Source organism: Pleurodeles waltl, chromosome 8 (assembly GCF_031143425.1).
Source record: "Pleurodeles waltl isolate 20211129_DDA chromosome 8, aPleWal1.hap1.20221129, whole genome shotgun sequence".
NCBI classification, from domain to species: Eukaryota; Metazoa; Chordata; class Amphibia; order Caudata; family Salamandridae; genus Pleurodeles; species Pleurodeles waltl.
This window is the reverse complement of record NC_090447.1, coordinates 768,623,724-768,640,904: the sequence shown is the minus strand read 5'-3', so window position 1 is coordinate 768,640,904 and position 17,181 is coordinate 768,623,724. Positions and strand designations below refer to the sequence as shown.

Here is a 17,181-nt window from a genome sequence, read left to right as displayed (position 1 = left end):
TCGCTGATCAACCTTAGAGAACCATTGAGCCCCTGTAAGTTCGCTTTGAATGACGTCGACTGTGGGTGTCAAATGTGCTCCCGCTTGATGGCTACATTTGGTAATCTCCTATCCATACAGATGTGGACTTCTCCTAGCTTGGTGATGACAATTGGGGAGACCCACAGAGTAGGTCTTTACACTTTCTCAATGATCCCAGCTTTCTCCAATTTGAGTAGTTCCTCTTCAACTTTGGGCTGGAGGTGAAAGGCGATGGCCCGGTGTCTCAGGGCAATTGGCTGAGTTGACTTGTCAATGTGGAGTTTAACTTCACCTCCTTAGAGACAACCAATGCCCTTGAAGATGTCCCCATACTACTTCCGGTAGTCTGCCATCTCATCCTCTTGCACTCCTGGTGCAAATAATATCAGTCCTAACATCTCCACATTTTGCCCACTGTGTAGCATTCCTGTCCCACTTTTAGCTACGTAGGTAACGGTCTCAGCCTCTGTGTTTCCCTGTTATATGGTTATTTGGATGCACCCTAATAGGGGTATTGGTGTGTTCTGTCCACAGGCAAACAAGAGAGGAGTATGCTTTCTCTGACATCAGTTCAATTGATGCACCAGTATCAATGATTGCAGTGAGTTTCTGATTTCCTATTTTGACTTGGCACCTTGGGAGTGGGCGCCGGCTTCATGCTGAGGCTGTTATGGCAAAAACAGTGTGGACTGCATAGGTTTCAGCATCATCATCCATGTTGTCTGGTCCTTCTGTGTCCTCGGAGACCATTTGGACAGCTTCCTTCTTGGTTTTGAACTTGGCAGATCGACAGACCTTTGCAAAAGTGTGCTTTCCACATGCGGCACAATGTTGCCCTTTTGCTGGGCTGTCGTTGAGTTTGTGGGGCGGTCCCCCACAGCAGCCACAGTCCTTATGCTTGTCTGGGAGCCCCTTCTAGGCCACACTGGTTAGAAGAGCTCGGACAACATTTATCTGTTCTGTTTTGAAGGGTTTGTGAAGCGCTGCCTCCGTGTGGGAGGCTCTGACCTTTGACAACTTCTTTGATCTCCCTAGAGTTAGGATGCTATGTAATGGTTTGCCCGGTTCCTGGAGAATTGTCTCCCACATTTTCCTTGACAAGCATCCTTGAATAATTTGCCTGGGTATTTCTTCTTCCTTGTCAGCAATCTGCATGTACGGGCTAGTTCTATTAATCTGCTGTGAAAAGCATCTTGCAACTCTTCGGGCTCTTGGTGAGCTTGGCGGAACACGGATCTCTTGTAGTCTCTGTTTGCCATTGGTTAAAAAGGGCTGTTTAGGGCTCTTAGTAGGGTGTTTTTTTTGTCAGTGTCTTGTTTATTTTGTGAATGTCTTTCCCGCCTTAATGTAGCAAGAGGGCTCTCCGTCGCTCTGCTGGAATGTCTGCCCCTTCAAAATAAAACTGTTGGCCCTCCACCCAGTCCTTCTACTTTGGCGCAAACGTGGAGGGGTCCCCATCAACAGCAAATGGTTCAATGGCAGGAATTGCAGCCATATTAGTGCGGTGTGTTTCCTTCCATTTGTAGTGTGGCTTATGGGTAGTCTCGTATGCACTATTTGCTCACGGCACAAACATCTATCAACAGAGAGTTAGGGAAGCTGCCAGGCTCCCCTCATCCCCCCCTTATGTTTGTGTTAGTGGAGGGTGCTTGGCTGGCACACAGTTTATTGCAAGTAGAAGTGTGGTACTTTAAATGTTGACCGAGCGTGCCGCACTTTCGCTTGCAGCACTAGCACCCATGTTTTATTGCATCATTGCCTGGTGGTTCATGGACTGTTGAAGGGCCAAGATCTGGCCAGTTGGGGCTTTCAATAGTAGGCTACATGAGCAGCTGCCGAGTTGAGGTGCGCATGAGGTGAGATTCAAGCCACGTGGTACAGGCCAATGTGGATCCACTCTTGATCTTGCGGTGAGGGTGGGTGGGGTTCAAGCACCCACCTTGTCGCCAATGTGCTGGTATGTTCAGGCCTAGCATGCGCTGCGCTTTCTGGCGTAGACCTAACCACAGCTGGTAATAACTGAACGCGGACACCATTGCTGGTTGCAGCCTTACATGGTTGACTCAGTCACCGCCAACACTTCATTTATTAATGCCCCAGTGTACGCTGGGATAAAGCATTTCAGAGCACTATGTGCAGTCTTGTGAAAGACCAACCCATTGCATTACATTAATGGCTCAGTAGATTCAGGTCAGTTCTCTCTCCTCAAAGAAGGACCAGGTCAGTTCAAAATGGAGTGCATACGATAGTAAGCCTATGATTATACCTTGGGATCTGAACAGTAGTATGACAAAATGTATAAGAAAGAGACCTGTATTTAGGGCCTATTTCTGTGAATCTACCATTCTGATGGAAATGGTGCTATACAGGTAGAACATATGTGAACTGTAATAACAGCTGACAGCAAAACATATGCATAACACTGTAATAAATACGTGGCATTACGGAAATAGGATTTATATGTTAGAAGTTGAGGGCTACAGGTCAAAGTTCACACAAGTCTGCTGCAATAGAAATACTAGTGTGCATGCAATTCACTGCTTGAGAACCTTTTGAAGAACTGCTCAAAGCACTGAGGGCCTGATTCTAACTTTGGAGGACGGTGTTAAACCGTCCCAAAAGTGGCGGATATACCACCTACCGTATTACGAGTTCCATAGGATATAATGGACTCGTAATACGGTAGGTGGTATATCCGCCACTTTTGGGACGGTTTAACACCGTCCTCCAAAGTTAGAATCAGGCCCTGAGTCTTGCAGCTTTAAATTCGGACCAAAAAACTATGAAGGTAACCAGCTGACAGCAACCATCATTAGCCCTATGGCATCTCCAGTCCAAACCGTTGTTGATATTTCTTCTGGTGTTTGCATAAGTGTTAATACTATGTGATATAGTGAGAGGGAAGACAATGATGTTTCCCCTGTATCTTTTGCAAGCACAACGATTATGTGGAAACAATCTAAGTGCTGACGGTTTCATACTGGCATCAACACTCACAACAAATTGGGAACAAAATAAAGATAAACCACAAACTCTAAGTGTGAAAAACAGACCACAAAATTGTTAACACCAATGACAGCCCCCTGCGAAATTAGATTAGGGAAAAAGGCATCTTTGTCTGGACATCTTATCCAGCAGTTGCTCGGCTAGGGCTTTCTTAGCCAACAAAAAAATGGCAAGTGAGCAGAAACGGCATCAATTTGAGGACCTCCATCAGCCTCTGCTCTTGATTACAGTATTTTCCTCATGGCAGATTTTCATTATTGAAATTTACTGAAATGATCTGCAGGGTGGAGGCTTTATTAAACTCAGCATGAAATCTGCTCGTACATAAGAGAATATTGCTCCTTTCTGGGATCACGTTATATGCATTATTTTCCACAGAATATATTTTCTGCTGAAGGACTCAACATGCATAAAGGCGTTTTCTTTAACATCTACTCATGCAGGCTTTAACTGAAATCTATAATAATGTTAGGGTTCTAATTCTAAATCAGACTTTCACACTTTTCTGTTAGAGCTGTGGTTCAATTTGCTTGAGGAGTTCGGTGTGCCTATCCATCAATAAAGCAATGTCACTGACTGATGCATGGAAAACGCCTCCCTTGTAACACTCTCACTCTTAAATGCAGCATATTTAACATTGAAAAGTGGATGTCTTCAAATGCTCAAGCTTAACGCAGAAAACAATGTTTTCATCTTAGTTATCTGACAACAACATCCACGGATACAGATTAAATTACCTACAGACAAAGTGCAGGCCACTGTCCGACCCTATGGTATAATAAATCCAGAGGTGGCTCTTCCATAAGAGCGGAGGGGCGTCACCTCCCCGCCAGCAGTGGCAGCTGCAACCTTTTACACAAAAAAGATAATAAACTTTGTTTATTATAGTTTTTGTGGAAAAGAGATGGGGCCACGGGGTGACGAACAATGGGGGGGGGGAGTGGTCAGCACTCCCCCTCAGAGCACATGTATGTTTGGCCATCTGTCTCGGGCTGGCCAAACACACATGCGCACAGGGCTCTCTCCAGCCCAGCAACTCTGTTGCTGGGCTGGAGAAAGCCTGCACAGGCTCCCAGTCTGCCTGGGAGCGCCCTGTCTGGGTGCTCCCAGCCAATCCTGATGCTGCTCTGAGCAGTGTCAGGATTAGCGCATGGCAGGCTGGGAGTCTGTGCCTGCAGACAGAGGTGAGAAGCAGTGCGGTTCTGAAGGCAGTGGCAGCGCAGGTAAGTTATTTTATTTTTTATTTTTAATTTAATGCCCCCCATTCTTCACCCTGTGCACCGCCCCTTCACCAACGCGAGCCATGACTGAACAAATCCCTTGGTCTCTGAATAGAAATGAATCTCTACACTGAAGCTCTCAATAAGCACCCTGAGAAATCAGCAGCCAAACTTGTCCAGGGCTCCAAACATTATAGCCACATAAAACATGCACTAAGAAAACAGAATTTAATTCCCTTGCATTCAAGAATCAAGTTTAAACTAGCAAGACTCACTTTCAAAGCTCTTAAACATCAACAACTAGCATACATGCACTCTATTTTGATATAAAGGAATCAAATTACTGAAATATTTAACGTGATAACTGACATGGAATATATTCCACTCTGATAGAGTACTTATAATGGTTATATTGGAGTATTACACTACATGAAATGTGATCATGAAGCAGATTTCTCTTTCTTTTCTTCACAGGGCCTCCACCCAGCAATATGTCATGAGGGGCGAATGTCTGACGAACCCTTACCTACACCTGTTATTAGCTTAATCAAGGTCACTGAAATGTAACACAATCGCCATTATCCTAATTTTCTGATTTGCCAGTTCAAAATCTATACCTCCTGGTCAGTGTCTCTTGCCCCCCAGCTCCTCTGGCTGCTGCTGCCTCTGCCTTTTAACTGGGACGAACTGAGAGCCTAGTCCCTGCGCCTCATCCCTGGTGGTCTAGTGGTCATCTCAAGTAAGTATTTCTCTCTGGCACTCTTTCACTCTTGCTTTTTCAGGCCTTTTTCACTAATTTTTCATTTTATTTTCCTTTCTCCCCTCCTTTCCTCTGCCCCCCTCCCCAGCGAAAGACCTTTCACGCCCTCCCGACTCCCAGGTGATCGCTCCCCCACCCCCTCCCCTTCTTAATGGCAACCGCGCCGCTGGCACACCAAAGGCAAGCCCATCTGCACTCATCTGCACCCAGACTGTGCCAAGCGCCAGGATCCCTGGATCTCCATTAAACCATCCCCTGGCCTGCCTCCGATGCGACTCCGAGAAACTCCGCCGCCTCAACACCAGACGTCTCAGCAAATGCTGTATCATCTCCCCCAAGGACACCCACGGATCTTTCACCTGCAGGAACTGCAACTTCAGTGCTAGCCTCAACAAGCTGAAGTTACTCTCCACACACAAAGATACCAACAACCTCAACAACCCCATCAGCTGCTTGCTTCTGAACATCTGCTCCCTCCACAAGCACACCACCGAACTCTGGAATTTGATCAACACAGCCCGACCGGACATCGCCTTCCTTATCGAGACCTGGACCAACCCCACCTTGGGAGCAGACATCACCTTCACCATTTCCGACGGATACACCAACCTAAGGAGGGATCAGCCCTCCTGCCCGGGCGGAGGACTCACCATTGTACACAAGTCCTCACTACATGTCAAGGCCACCCCAGAAGAACAATGCACCACCATGGAACACCTTCACTTCCTGGTCCATTCCAACCACATCTCCACCATCCGCGGCACCCTGGTTCCCAGCTTTCATAGATGACGTTGTAGACATCTCTACCCCCCAGGCGCTGGTGTCAGATGACTACCTCCTCCTTGTGACCTGAATTTCCACGTCAATGCTTGCACCGATCCAAACACCACCGCTCTACTCCACAACATCGCCACTCTCGGCCTCAGACAGCTGGTTTCCGCACCCACACACATCACAGGACACATACTGACCCCATCTTCACCTCAAGCAACCAGATCACCAGCAAGACCATCTCCACCCCAGACTGGACTGACCACCACTGTATACTCTTCACAATCACTGCACCCAGCAGCCGCACCCACAAGAAATGGAATGAAATCACCAACAAGCAACTCACCTCATCGCTCGGCAAATCCCTCCCTTTTCCCTCTGATGATGCCAACACAGCAGCATGCAATCTCAATGCATGGATCACGAATGCGCCGAAAATCTAGCCCCCCTCCAGCTGACATCGGCCAAATGCGTACCTAAGAAAGCCAGCTGGCTCACCACCGAACTCCAAGAATCAAAGCGTACCCACAGACGTTTCATGAAAAAATGGAGAAACAGCCAAACCAGCGAAGACCTCACCTCATTCAGAGCTGCAACCGCCACCTTCCACCATCGAAATATCAAGAACGCAAGGAAGGACACACTCGGGGAGCACATCAACCCCTCCACACACAACTCGAAGGAACTCTTCTCAGTCATCAACGAGTTCACAGATCCCCCCTCCGAAGCCACCAGCATCACCCCATCTCAGGACGTCTGCGGCAAACTCGCCATCTTTTTCTACCACAAGAACCAAGACATCTAGGACAGCTTCCTCCCAGAAAATCATGGCACTGGAACGTATGACCGACTCACCCCGACAACCCACCAAGACCATCCACAGCTGGTCCACGCTCACCACAGAGGAAAGAGTCAGCATCATGAACAGCACCCACTCCGGAGCCCCCACGGACCCCTGCCAGCACCACATATACATCAGAGCCATCGCATCCATCGCCCCGAGCTCCGGAACACAATCACCTGCTCCATCAACATTGGCACCTTCCCCAAGGAATGGAAATGCCAAAATACGCCCTCTCCTGAAGAAACCTTTGGCCGACCCATCAGAACTAAAGAATTTCTGGCCCATCTCACTGCTACCCTATCCTGCCAAAGTACTGGAGAAAACAGTCAACTTACAACTACGGTAATTCATTGACCCCAACAACTCCCTGGACAGCTCCCAGTCCGGCTTCCACAGCAACCACAGCATGGAGACAGCCCTCCTGGCAGCCACTGATGACATCCGATTACTCCTGGACCATGGCCACACTGCAGCGCTCATACTCCACGACCTCTCAGCAGCTTAAGACACGGTCTCCTACAGCACTCTGCGCACCAGACTCCACGACACAGGAATCTGCGGAACAGCCCTGGAATGGATCCAGCCCTTCCTCTCTGGGAGGATGCAGAGGGTCAGACTCTTCCTGACCCACATGAGTCAACTCTAGAGTTCCCCAAGGATCCTCACTGGGCCCCACACTGTTGAACATATACATGGCCCCTCTCGCTGCCATCGTCGGAAGCTACAGTATGAACATCTTGTTATATGCCGATAACACACAACTCATCATTTCCCTCACCGAAGACCCAGACATGGCTAAAAGGAACTTCCACTCAGGAATGGAGGCTGTCACCACCTTGATGAGAGAAAGCTGCCTCAAGCTCAACTCCGACAAGACTGAGCTCATCATCTTTGGAAACACCACCTCAGCTTGGGACGACTCCTGGTGGGCCACATCCCTCAGCACCCCCCCTGCAGCGACTGAGCATGCCTGCAACCCTTGACTCCTCCCTATCCATGACCAGCCAGGTAAACTCAGTTGCCTCCTTCTGCTGGCACACACTCCGCAAGCTTCGGAAGATCTTCAGATGGATCCCAGCAGACTGTTGCAGGACAGTCACCCATGCCTTAATCACAAGCAAGCTCGACTACAGCAACGCCCTCTAAGCCGGCACCTCAACTAGACATATAAAAAAACTACAACTCATCCAGAACATCGCCACTAGACTCATTCTGGACCTCTCACACCAGGAAACACATCTCCCTATGCCTGAGGACCCTCCACTGGCTACCAGTCGAGAAGCAAATCACCTTCAAGCTACTCACTCACATGTACAAGGCCATACACAAAGCAGGACCTGCCTACCTGAACCACTGCGTCTCAGTCCACACCCCTGCCAAATCACTCCGCTCCACACAGATGGCCCTGACCACCATCCCTCGCATTTGCAAAATCACTGCCGGAGGATGATCCTTTACCTCCATTGCATCAAAGAGCTGGAACAACATCCCCCTGCCCCTCAGACAAAGCCAGTTGCTCACCATCTTCAGGAAGAGCCTCAAGACGTGGCTCTTCGGATGAGGGCTCTCCCCTCGTCCCCAGCACCTTGAGACCCTCATGGGTGAGTAGCTGCGCTCTACAAAAACTGATTGATTGATTGATTATGATGCATACTTGGGTTTTATCCTTGAAAGCTCTCACCTGGAAAATCAGGCCCTCTTGGTAATAAAAGACTGCCTGGAAAACAAATATAAAACCATCAGACCAGTGCATCACAATATGCAATCTTACAAACAAATGATCAGGTGTGTAACATCCAGGAAATACAATTTAATAAAAGGATGCCTTGAGTAGAGTAGCGAATATTAGAACAAATTGATATATATGAGTATGCTATTAAAGTACAATAGAATAGCCAAGACATATATTTTTAATATGGGAGTATAATGTCAGTTTTTTGCTTTGTTAACAGGTGGGGTGGGAGGATTAAATTATATAAAAATAAATTAAAAACATACCTTTCTCTCTTCGTCACCACACCACCGCCGCTCCGTCTTTCTCATCAACGCGCCTAGCCTGCCCTGCGGCCAATCCTGATGCTACTCAGAGCAGAGTTAGGATTGGCTGGGAGCCCCCGGACAGGGCACTCCCAGGCACACTTGGAGCCTGTTCCTGCTCTCTCCAGCCCGGCAACACAGTGTCAGGCTGGAGATAGCCTACTGCGTATGTGTGTTTGGCTGGCCAAGACATCCTGCCAAACAGACATGCACACTGAGGGGAGCACACAGTGCACTACCCTTATCCTCGTCATCCCCAATGACCATTTAACAAACAAAACAATGATAAACATTGTTTATTATCGTTTTGTTTGTTAAAGGATTTGCAGCAGCTGCTGCAGGTGGGGGATGACACTCCTCCCCCCCAACGGAGGTGCCGCTGCAGTTCTCAATGTTCCTCAATGAATTAATGAATGAGTATCCTATGGCGAGAACCCCAATTCAGATCTATGAGACATCTGGGTCAGTAACAACCTGAATATAGGATGGCTGATAATTGTGGTGCTGCTGTGCTTACCGTATAATCAAAACTAAGCGTCATGCCAATGACAAAAGGGGAGGCCTAAGGCTGCCAGATCCACACTTATTCTGGCTCGCTTTTCAGCTCGCCCCCTTGTGATATTTCATGCGTGTTACTTTGTATACACCACAATGAGCCCAAATTGGAAACACTCTGGGCCTGATGTAGTACTTGTTACCGCCAAGCTGCGTCAGTGGCACACCCGAAGAAACTGTCAAGTCAATAGTGTTCCCCCTCCATATTTACATGTTACAGCTCTACAAGCAGAGGACTGGCGATGGATTGCTGATGGAGGGAGATGGCGGAGGGACCCAATGGACTACGTGAAATGGCAGGGGCTATAGAGGACAGGTAAGAGACACTGCACCATAGCCATATGTGTCCCACTGAACTACACACTACACAACAACACATAAACACCAACATCCATTACAACTCCAAACAACACAACCCATACATGCCAAAAACACACATGTACATCCATGACAACACACACAAACCATTGACACTGCACCTACACGACACAAGTGCAACAACCAACACAAGTACTCCCTCAGCAACCACAACTACACACATCACAATAATGTCAGCCAGACAACAACACTGACCTGAATGTGTCACATGGCACCACAACATACACATCATTCTTACATACAAGTGACACACATATTGACACAACCACACCACCAATTTCAGCTCCTTCCACCTCAACCAGATAGCACAAACCTGCCAGTACAAGTCTCCTTGCAAGGCATACACAGTGACACCATTGTTAAGTTTGACTGTACTGTCATTTTGGTGCCAGCATGCATTTGGCAATGAATGATGACACCACAATGACAGTTGTGTATGTGTGGATATGCGTGTTGTGCAAGTGTGTCCCCATCATGTGTGACCCACTCGTGTCCCAGACATATGCATGTCCCAGTGAATTAAAAAAAATACTGTGACATGTATATGCCTGCAGTGGTACTGATCTCCTATGAGGTGCCCACCTAACGTACCCTGGCATTGCGGCACCCCTACCTTCGATTCCTGCGATGGGGGTGTCCTGTTTTCTCCATGGAATGGTGGCAGCAGTGACAGCAGGTGTTGTCCAGTTGTGTCGAGTCATACATGGAGGTGGAATGCAGAAAAAAGGTAAGTTTTCACCCCCTTTCTCCCCCAATCTGCCCACTCAGAAGTGGACATCAGACCTCCACTTTTTGGTTGGCGGTATGCCACCTCCAAATCTGCATGGCAGGAAGGGTGGCTGGGGTCCCCCCAGCACCCACTTTTCCCTCTCCTGCCGTTGACACGGCCGGTGGTTCTTGGTGGTTCAAATGCAGGCTGTGGCTATGCGAACGCCAACATCTGAATATGGCGGGTGGACTGCTGCGGCGGTGGAGAAGAGGTTTCTTCTGTTTCCGTGCTCGCAGACATGAGGACAGGGAAACAGAGGAAATTATTGCTCTCACAGTCAATGAGCTGCATGTTTAGCAGGTCCCCGTCTGTGACAGCAAGGCAGGCTCCCGCAGGAGGCAGGGAGCTGGCTGGGACGGCAGGCACCTTCAGGCTCCCCCGTGGTCCATTGCACACTTGGTGCCCTGGAGGGTACCCAGGAGAGATGGCCGTGCCCAAGGGGACATGGTCCCCGGGTCCGAGATCGGCCCTGCGGGGTGCTGAGCAGCCCTCCCACCCCATTTAATAGAGATGGATTCCAGAGGATGGGGTCCCCGGGGTCAAAATTGGCCAGGGGAGAGGGACTGCGCAGCTCACCCTCCCCCATTGAATAGAGGTGTGCCTCGGGGGAAGGGGTAATTGGGGCCAAAATCGACTAGGGGAGGGAGTCCATGAAGTCCCTATCCCCTAGAGTCAGTGGGTCTCCCTTTAAATTGCCAAGAGTATGCAAATGGACAAATCGCCTGGAAGCTGCAATGCTTGACCACACTCTGTCCACCTTAGTAGTATGCATGTCTTCCCCCCCTTTTGCCAGCATGACGGACATCTTCCCAAAGGGCCTCCCAGTGCATTTCCCACCAATTTTGATGGGCCGATCTTGATGCTGAGGAATATGAGTAAATCTCCACAAAACAAAGAAGCACGTATGTCAGACAGATAAAAGGAAAGACCCTGGTTTGGTGGAGATTTACATCTTTGTAGTCTCCTTGGCCTTTCTATAGGAGGATAGATCTTATCACAGAATTCTAGAGAAACAGGCAACAGGAACAATCATGTTGCCAAAATGAACACAAGGCCACTGGTGACATTTCCTTGGGCTCCATTACACAGCTGTAATGTAGAATACATACTGGACATTTACCAAGGAGGCAGAAATAACTCCACTTTAGTAGATATTTCACACACAGCTATGGACTGTTGTTGGATAAAAGGGCAAGTGAGGTTCCTTTGTGGTAGAGTCACTCACAAAGCTACTAACACACCCACACAGACACTCACGCACCCACTCACACATGCAGTCAGACACTCATGCACCCACTCACAGACCCACTCACTCACTCACAGACCCACTCAGACTCACACACTCACTCACAGACCCAATTAGACACTCATGCACCCACTCACAGACAAACTAAGGCATTCACGCACCCACTCACAGACCCATTCAGACTCACACTCACCCACTCACAGAGACGCTCTCACACCCAGAGTCACCCTCTTACACCTACTCTGACACCCAGTCACTCTCACACCCACTCTCACATCCACATAGACCCTCTCACACTCACTCTCACACCCAGACATACACCCTCACACCCAGTCTCACAGCCAGACACACCCTTTCACACCTATTCTCACACCCACAGAGACAGGCACTGTTGCCAACTTCTGCTGCACATGGGCAAAGGTTGTGCACAGCGCAGGGTTTGATTGTTAGGGGGGTTGGCTGCATGGACTGTCTGCAGGCCAGCCCCTGCTGCACACGGCCTTTGGCCGTGCACTGCAGTGGCTGGATTAACATATAGTAATGAAAATTACTTTACGTTTAAAAAAAACACAGAAATTAACAGAAAAACACACAGAAATTCACAGAAAAAACAAAGGTTAGAGGGGCATTATAGTTAGGAAATATAATTTTAAATTAAAAAACAAAGGTTAAGGGGACATTATAGTTAGGTTCTAAATTTACTTGTACAAAACCAGAGAAATTCAGCAGTTTTAGTTAGAGTTATTTTTTCACGTAACCATATCTCACGGCCTAAGGTAACTATAACTCAGGCCCTTGCAATGCACTGCTAATAACCCCAGGTATTACAGCACTCATGACACTCATGGCAACTTTTTTACGTCAATAAAAATATCAATGAAATATTAGAAGTCAAATTATTGAAGAAAAAACTGTGCAGGGTGGGGGCGCATGTTATAATTACCTTATAGTTATAATTCAGGGAATATGACAATAAGGAGACTTCCTTCAGTCCTGAGACAAATAAACACTACACACATTACAAATACGGATCTGACAGAGTCAGATAGGATATTCTCCCAATGTAAGGCTTCCTCGAGGCCCACCACCATTGTTCATGCCCAAAACAAGCACTAATCCAAGTGATGACTGTAGTACTCACAGGACAGGGATACCTTTGAATATGCCACATTCTGAAATATGAATAAACCAGACCTTGGAAATGTGAATACTTCCTGAGGAGAGATAATATTAAATACCCCAGCAGAACAACCAGGTCTTACTACTCAAGAATTAGATGATTGGCTCGAGGGTATAGACATTCCAAATGAGATTCGAGGTTCAGGATACAATGGGAGGACATTTCGCACTCCAAAGAGAGAAAGAGCTAAATTGTAATTAGAATTGAATGAAATGATAGTGGGAACACTTGATGTATCTGAAATAGACATTTATCAAGAAGACAAACTATTGTTCCTGTGCAAAGACATTACAAGACGTACAGGACAAGCTCATGAGAGATTAACGGAATTAGCTTGTAGATATGAGGTTTGAGTTTGAGTTTAAGTTTATTAAGCATGCGAATGCTCATGGGCATCTTGGTGCTCGCAACGTAAATTTTACAGCAGTCAGAGCATTATTTTATAAAGCTCCTACAGACAACCATTTTTTTGCTTATGGAAGGAGCCTACATTTTCTTGGCATTTAAGTGTCAAAGGTAATCTATTTCAGAGGTGACCAGTGTTGTAGACCAAACTACAACCTCCCCAGCTCACTTGCTTACTTCTAGGAATCTGAACTGTTCTGGCTGTGGCAGATCACAGAGGTCTTGATGGCCAATACCATGAAAAATTATTTTTAAAATACTCCAGATTATTTCCACAGAAGGCTTTATATGCCAAACATGATGCCTTGAAATCAATTCTCTTTCTGTCCAGAAGTCAGTGAAGATCTGGCAACACTGCCCTAACAGAGTGGTGTTTGGTAGTTTCTTAATCAGACGACAGGCAGACTTTTGCAGCAACTTATTTAGTGGTCTCTCATTATGGTCCAAGTACAAGGCATTACAGTAATCTAACCTAGATACAACTATGGATATGACCACAAGTATTTGTATTTCTAAAGGAATGAAATGAAAAATGTTCTTTAACAATTTCAGAATGAAAGAAACAAGATGATGACAATTTATTGATCTGATCTGGAAATGCCAATGCTGCATCAAAAATAATTCATAGGTTCCTAACTTTCGGGGCAGGCACTGGGAGGTAACCCAAGGCTTTGGGCCACCAAGATCTATTTCAGAAAGTACAATCTTTGCCAAAAATAAGGAATTCAGTTTTTTGTGAATTTAGTTTTAAACAATTACGTTTCATCCATGTTTTAATGGCCTGCATACAGTTGTTAAACTGGTCTGCCACTTCTTTGTTGTTCCCAAAGATTGAAACCACAATCTGAGTGTCCTCGACATATGCTATATTAGTGAAGCCAAACAAGTGAATATGTTTGGCTAAGGGAGCCATGTACAAATTAAACAATGTGTGGGCAAGGGAAGACCCTTGGGGGACCCCACAAAGCAGAGTAGAAGCTTTGGAATTATAGTCCCCGAGTGTCACCTCCTGTTCACGATCTTCTAAGAAAGAAGAGAGCAGATCATAAGGGGAGCCAGTGATCCCAATCTCGGCAAAGTGTTCATGTGGATCCACTACTCACTGTATCAAAAGCCAGTGAGAGGTCTAACAAGACCACCTCAGCTTTTCCGCCATCATCCATGATCAATTTGATTTCTTCTGCCACAGCAACTAAAGTGGTTTCAGTGCTACAGCCGGGTCTAGACCCAAATTGTGACTCTCTCAGAATTTTATTTTTATCCAAAAAATCTGATAGAGTTTTATTGACATACTTTTCTAAAACCTTGGCAGGAAATGGAAGACAGGATTTGGACAACTGAAAGAAGTAAGGTCAGATCTGCCACCAACTGGAACATATGAGGATAACGAGGGTGTTCAAATGCTTTGAATGGGAAAAGTTCCTGGTGGAGGCTATGTTCATGTACCCTGAAGTAGGAGTGATATTGCATCATTCATAAATGATTTCCAAAAGTTGAGAGCGAAGGACGTGGAATGGTATAGACAGGTGAAGCAATTTTTGAAGCTTTCAAAGTTTTACGGGAAGATTTGAACATCTTGTTTGACACAGTCATTCCAAGTGATTTATGGGCTGAATGCAAAGTGTCTTTTGATTGGCATGAAAAAGAACCTACAAGCTATCTAGAGCCTAAGGCTCTGGCTCCAACTGTGATGAAGAAGTATCATCAGGTGATTTCAATCCTGAAAATTAAAGTGTCTCCTAAAGACATTGAATGGGTTAAGATTGACAGACCAACCCAAGAAGCCAATGGGTCTATTCATTCTTACTATGAGAGATTGTTACAGGCATTCAAATAGTATAGTGGCACAGAGACTATTGAGGCGAAAGACCTCAGGCATTTTGTGTTCAGATTTGTGCAGGGATTGAAACCTGTAGTTAATACAATGATGCAGGAGCTTTTGATTTTTTGGCAGAGTAAGCAGATTGTTGAAATTCTGAGATTCGTGAAATACTGCAGTGATGAACTGGAGATGAAACTGAAGAAATTGAATGAAAAGTTGATGGTGGCATGGATAAATGCTGCACAAGGGCATCATAATTCATAGTTTCCAGGGAATTATGGTGCAATGCAGGGAGTCTGTCAGCAAGGACTTCAGATGATGCAAGGAGGTAATGGATTTCAACAGCAGGGTAGAGGACGAGGTGTTCCAACAGACCAGAGTACAGGAGTGAATATGGTGACTATTAAAATGACTAATCCTTAACATGTTTGCAGCAATCTGGGCCACTGGAAGAGGGAATGTCATTTTAATCCAAATATTATGGAAAATGAGAATCAGGTCCAGAATCGAGGATTTGTGCAGTCTCAGGGACTCACGCCAGTTCAGACACAGCATATAGAGACAGTAAATGCAAAGTTTTAATGTGTCCCATGCTAAACAATGGAGGTTCCACAAGCCTGATACCCGAACGAAAGGGAAATGTCTCCAGATCTAATTTTAATCAAGCCCCAAATGTTAATACCAATCCCTTTGTGATTCAGGGAATGTCCCGAAAGCACCCCATGATCCCAACAGATGAGTGTTACAATTCTGATCAATCCCAATGATGATACCTTGGGGGGGGGGGGAATTCATACTTGGCACATCCTTAAAGGTAGACCTGAGTGGTCCATTCGTGGTTACTGAGGTGAGTGGCCACACAGTGTCATTTTTAATCAACAGATGTGCTACCTGCTCTACAGTGAGAACAGCAGAGGTTTCTGACCTACCACTCTTGGGAGAAAGAATCCAAGTTGTAGGAGTTGCAAATAAACAATTGACTAGCCCTGCCACAGAGGCTGTACCTGTAAAAACAGGGTCCTTCAAAGAGAATCACCAATTTATATTGTTTGATTTGAGTACTGTGAGTCTGATTGGACATGACCTCTTCTACAAACGTAAATGCTCTAGCCATGATTGAGCAAGGAATCCTGAAAGAGATTATGAGAAGTCATGCAACTTTACCATCATGGGACTCTGGAATCCCAATGGAAAGTACTGCATAGTCCAAGGTTTGAGCAAGATCAGTGGATTGTAGTTTCTTCTGTCCCGTGGTACTGAATCCAGCTGTGATTTTGTTTCAAATTCCAAGTTAGAACGAGTGGTTCACTGTGATCAACCTTTGCCAAGCATTCTTCTCCATACTGTTGCATTTTGGTTTGGCAGTTGTGTTTTGCCTGGTGTACAGTCCCCCATGGGTATACTGAGAGTTAATAAATCTTTAATCAGCATCTGAAAAAGAATCTGAAGTCCCTAGATATGTCATATCATTCAGTTCTGATTCAGTATACTGATTACCTGTTGGTAGTGTCAAACACACGAGAAGCTTGCAGATGAGATACAATTGCCTTGTTGAACCACTTAGCTGAGAATGGACAGAAAGTATCCCCAACCAAATAGCAGTACTGTTAGGGAGAAGTCCTTGTACCTTGGACATCACCTTGAATAAGGTGCAAGGAATGGTGTCATAGGAGAGAAATTCAGCAGTTCTGAAAATGAATCTGCCAACAACTCAGAAAGAAGTCAGGATGCTCATGGGAATGGTAGGCTACTGTTGTCAGTGGATTCCAAACTTTTACCTTTTGCCCAAGCCTTTACAGAGGCTGACACATACGGATGTGTCATATCCAATACCATTGGATGACAACCTCAATGCTTGCCTTCTCAGAGCTGAGAGAAAGTCTCTGTCCCCTGCTCTGGGAATGCCTGATTACAGCAAATGATTTACTTTGTACTACAATGAGAGGGAGGGATGCACTCTCTCAGTGCTAACATACTTACTTGGAAACTGTTAGAAATGGTGCCCTTGGTTGACAGTCAGGTTACCCCCTATTCAAGCAAGGACCCTCACTCAAGTCAGGGTAAAAGAGAATCACCCTCAGCTAACCCCTGCTTACCCCCTTGGTAGCTTGGCAGAGCAGTAGGCTTAACTTCAGAGTGCTAGGTGTAAAGTATTTGTACCAACACA

General features: G+C 46.3%; 1 protein-coding gene across 1 annotated transcript in view; it reads right to left on the bottom strand.

Moving 5' to 3' along the window:
• ADGRG2 (adhesion G protein-coupled receptor G2) overlaps positions 1-17,181 on the bottom strand; it is a 904,627-nt gene that overhangs the window by 385,396 nt on the left and 502,050 nt on the right. The window contains exon 7 of the mRNA XM_069205012.1: positions 8,304-8,339. Within this exon, the coding sequence (XP_069061113.1) occupies positions 8,304-8,339 (36 nt within the window). The remainder of the gene's footprint in view (positions 1-8,303; positions 8,340-17,181) is intronic.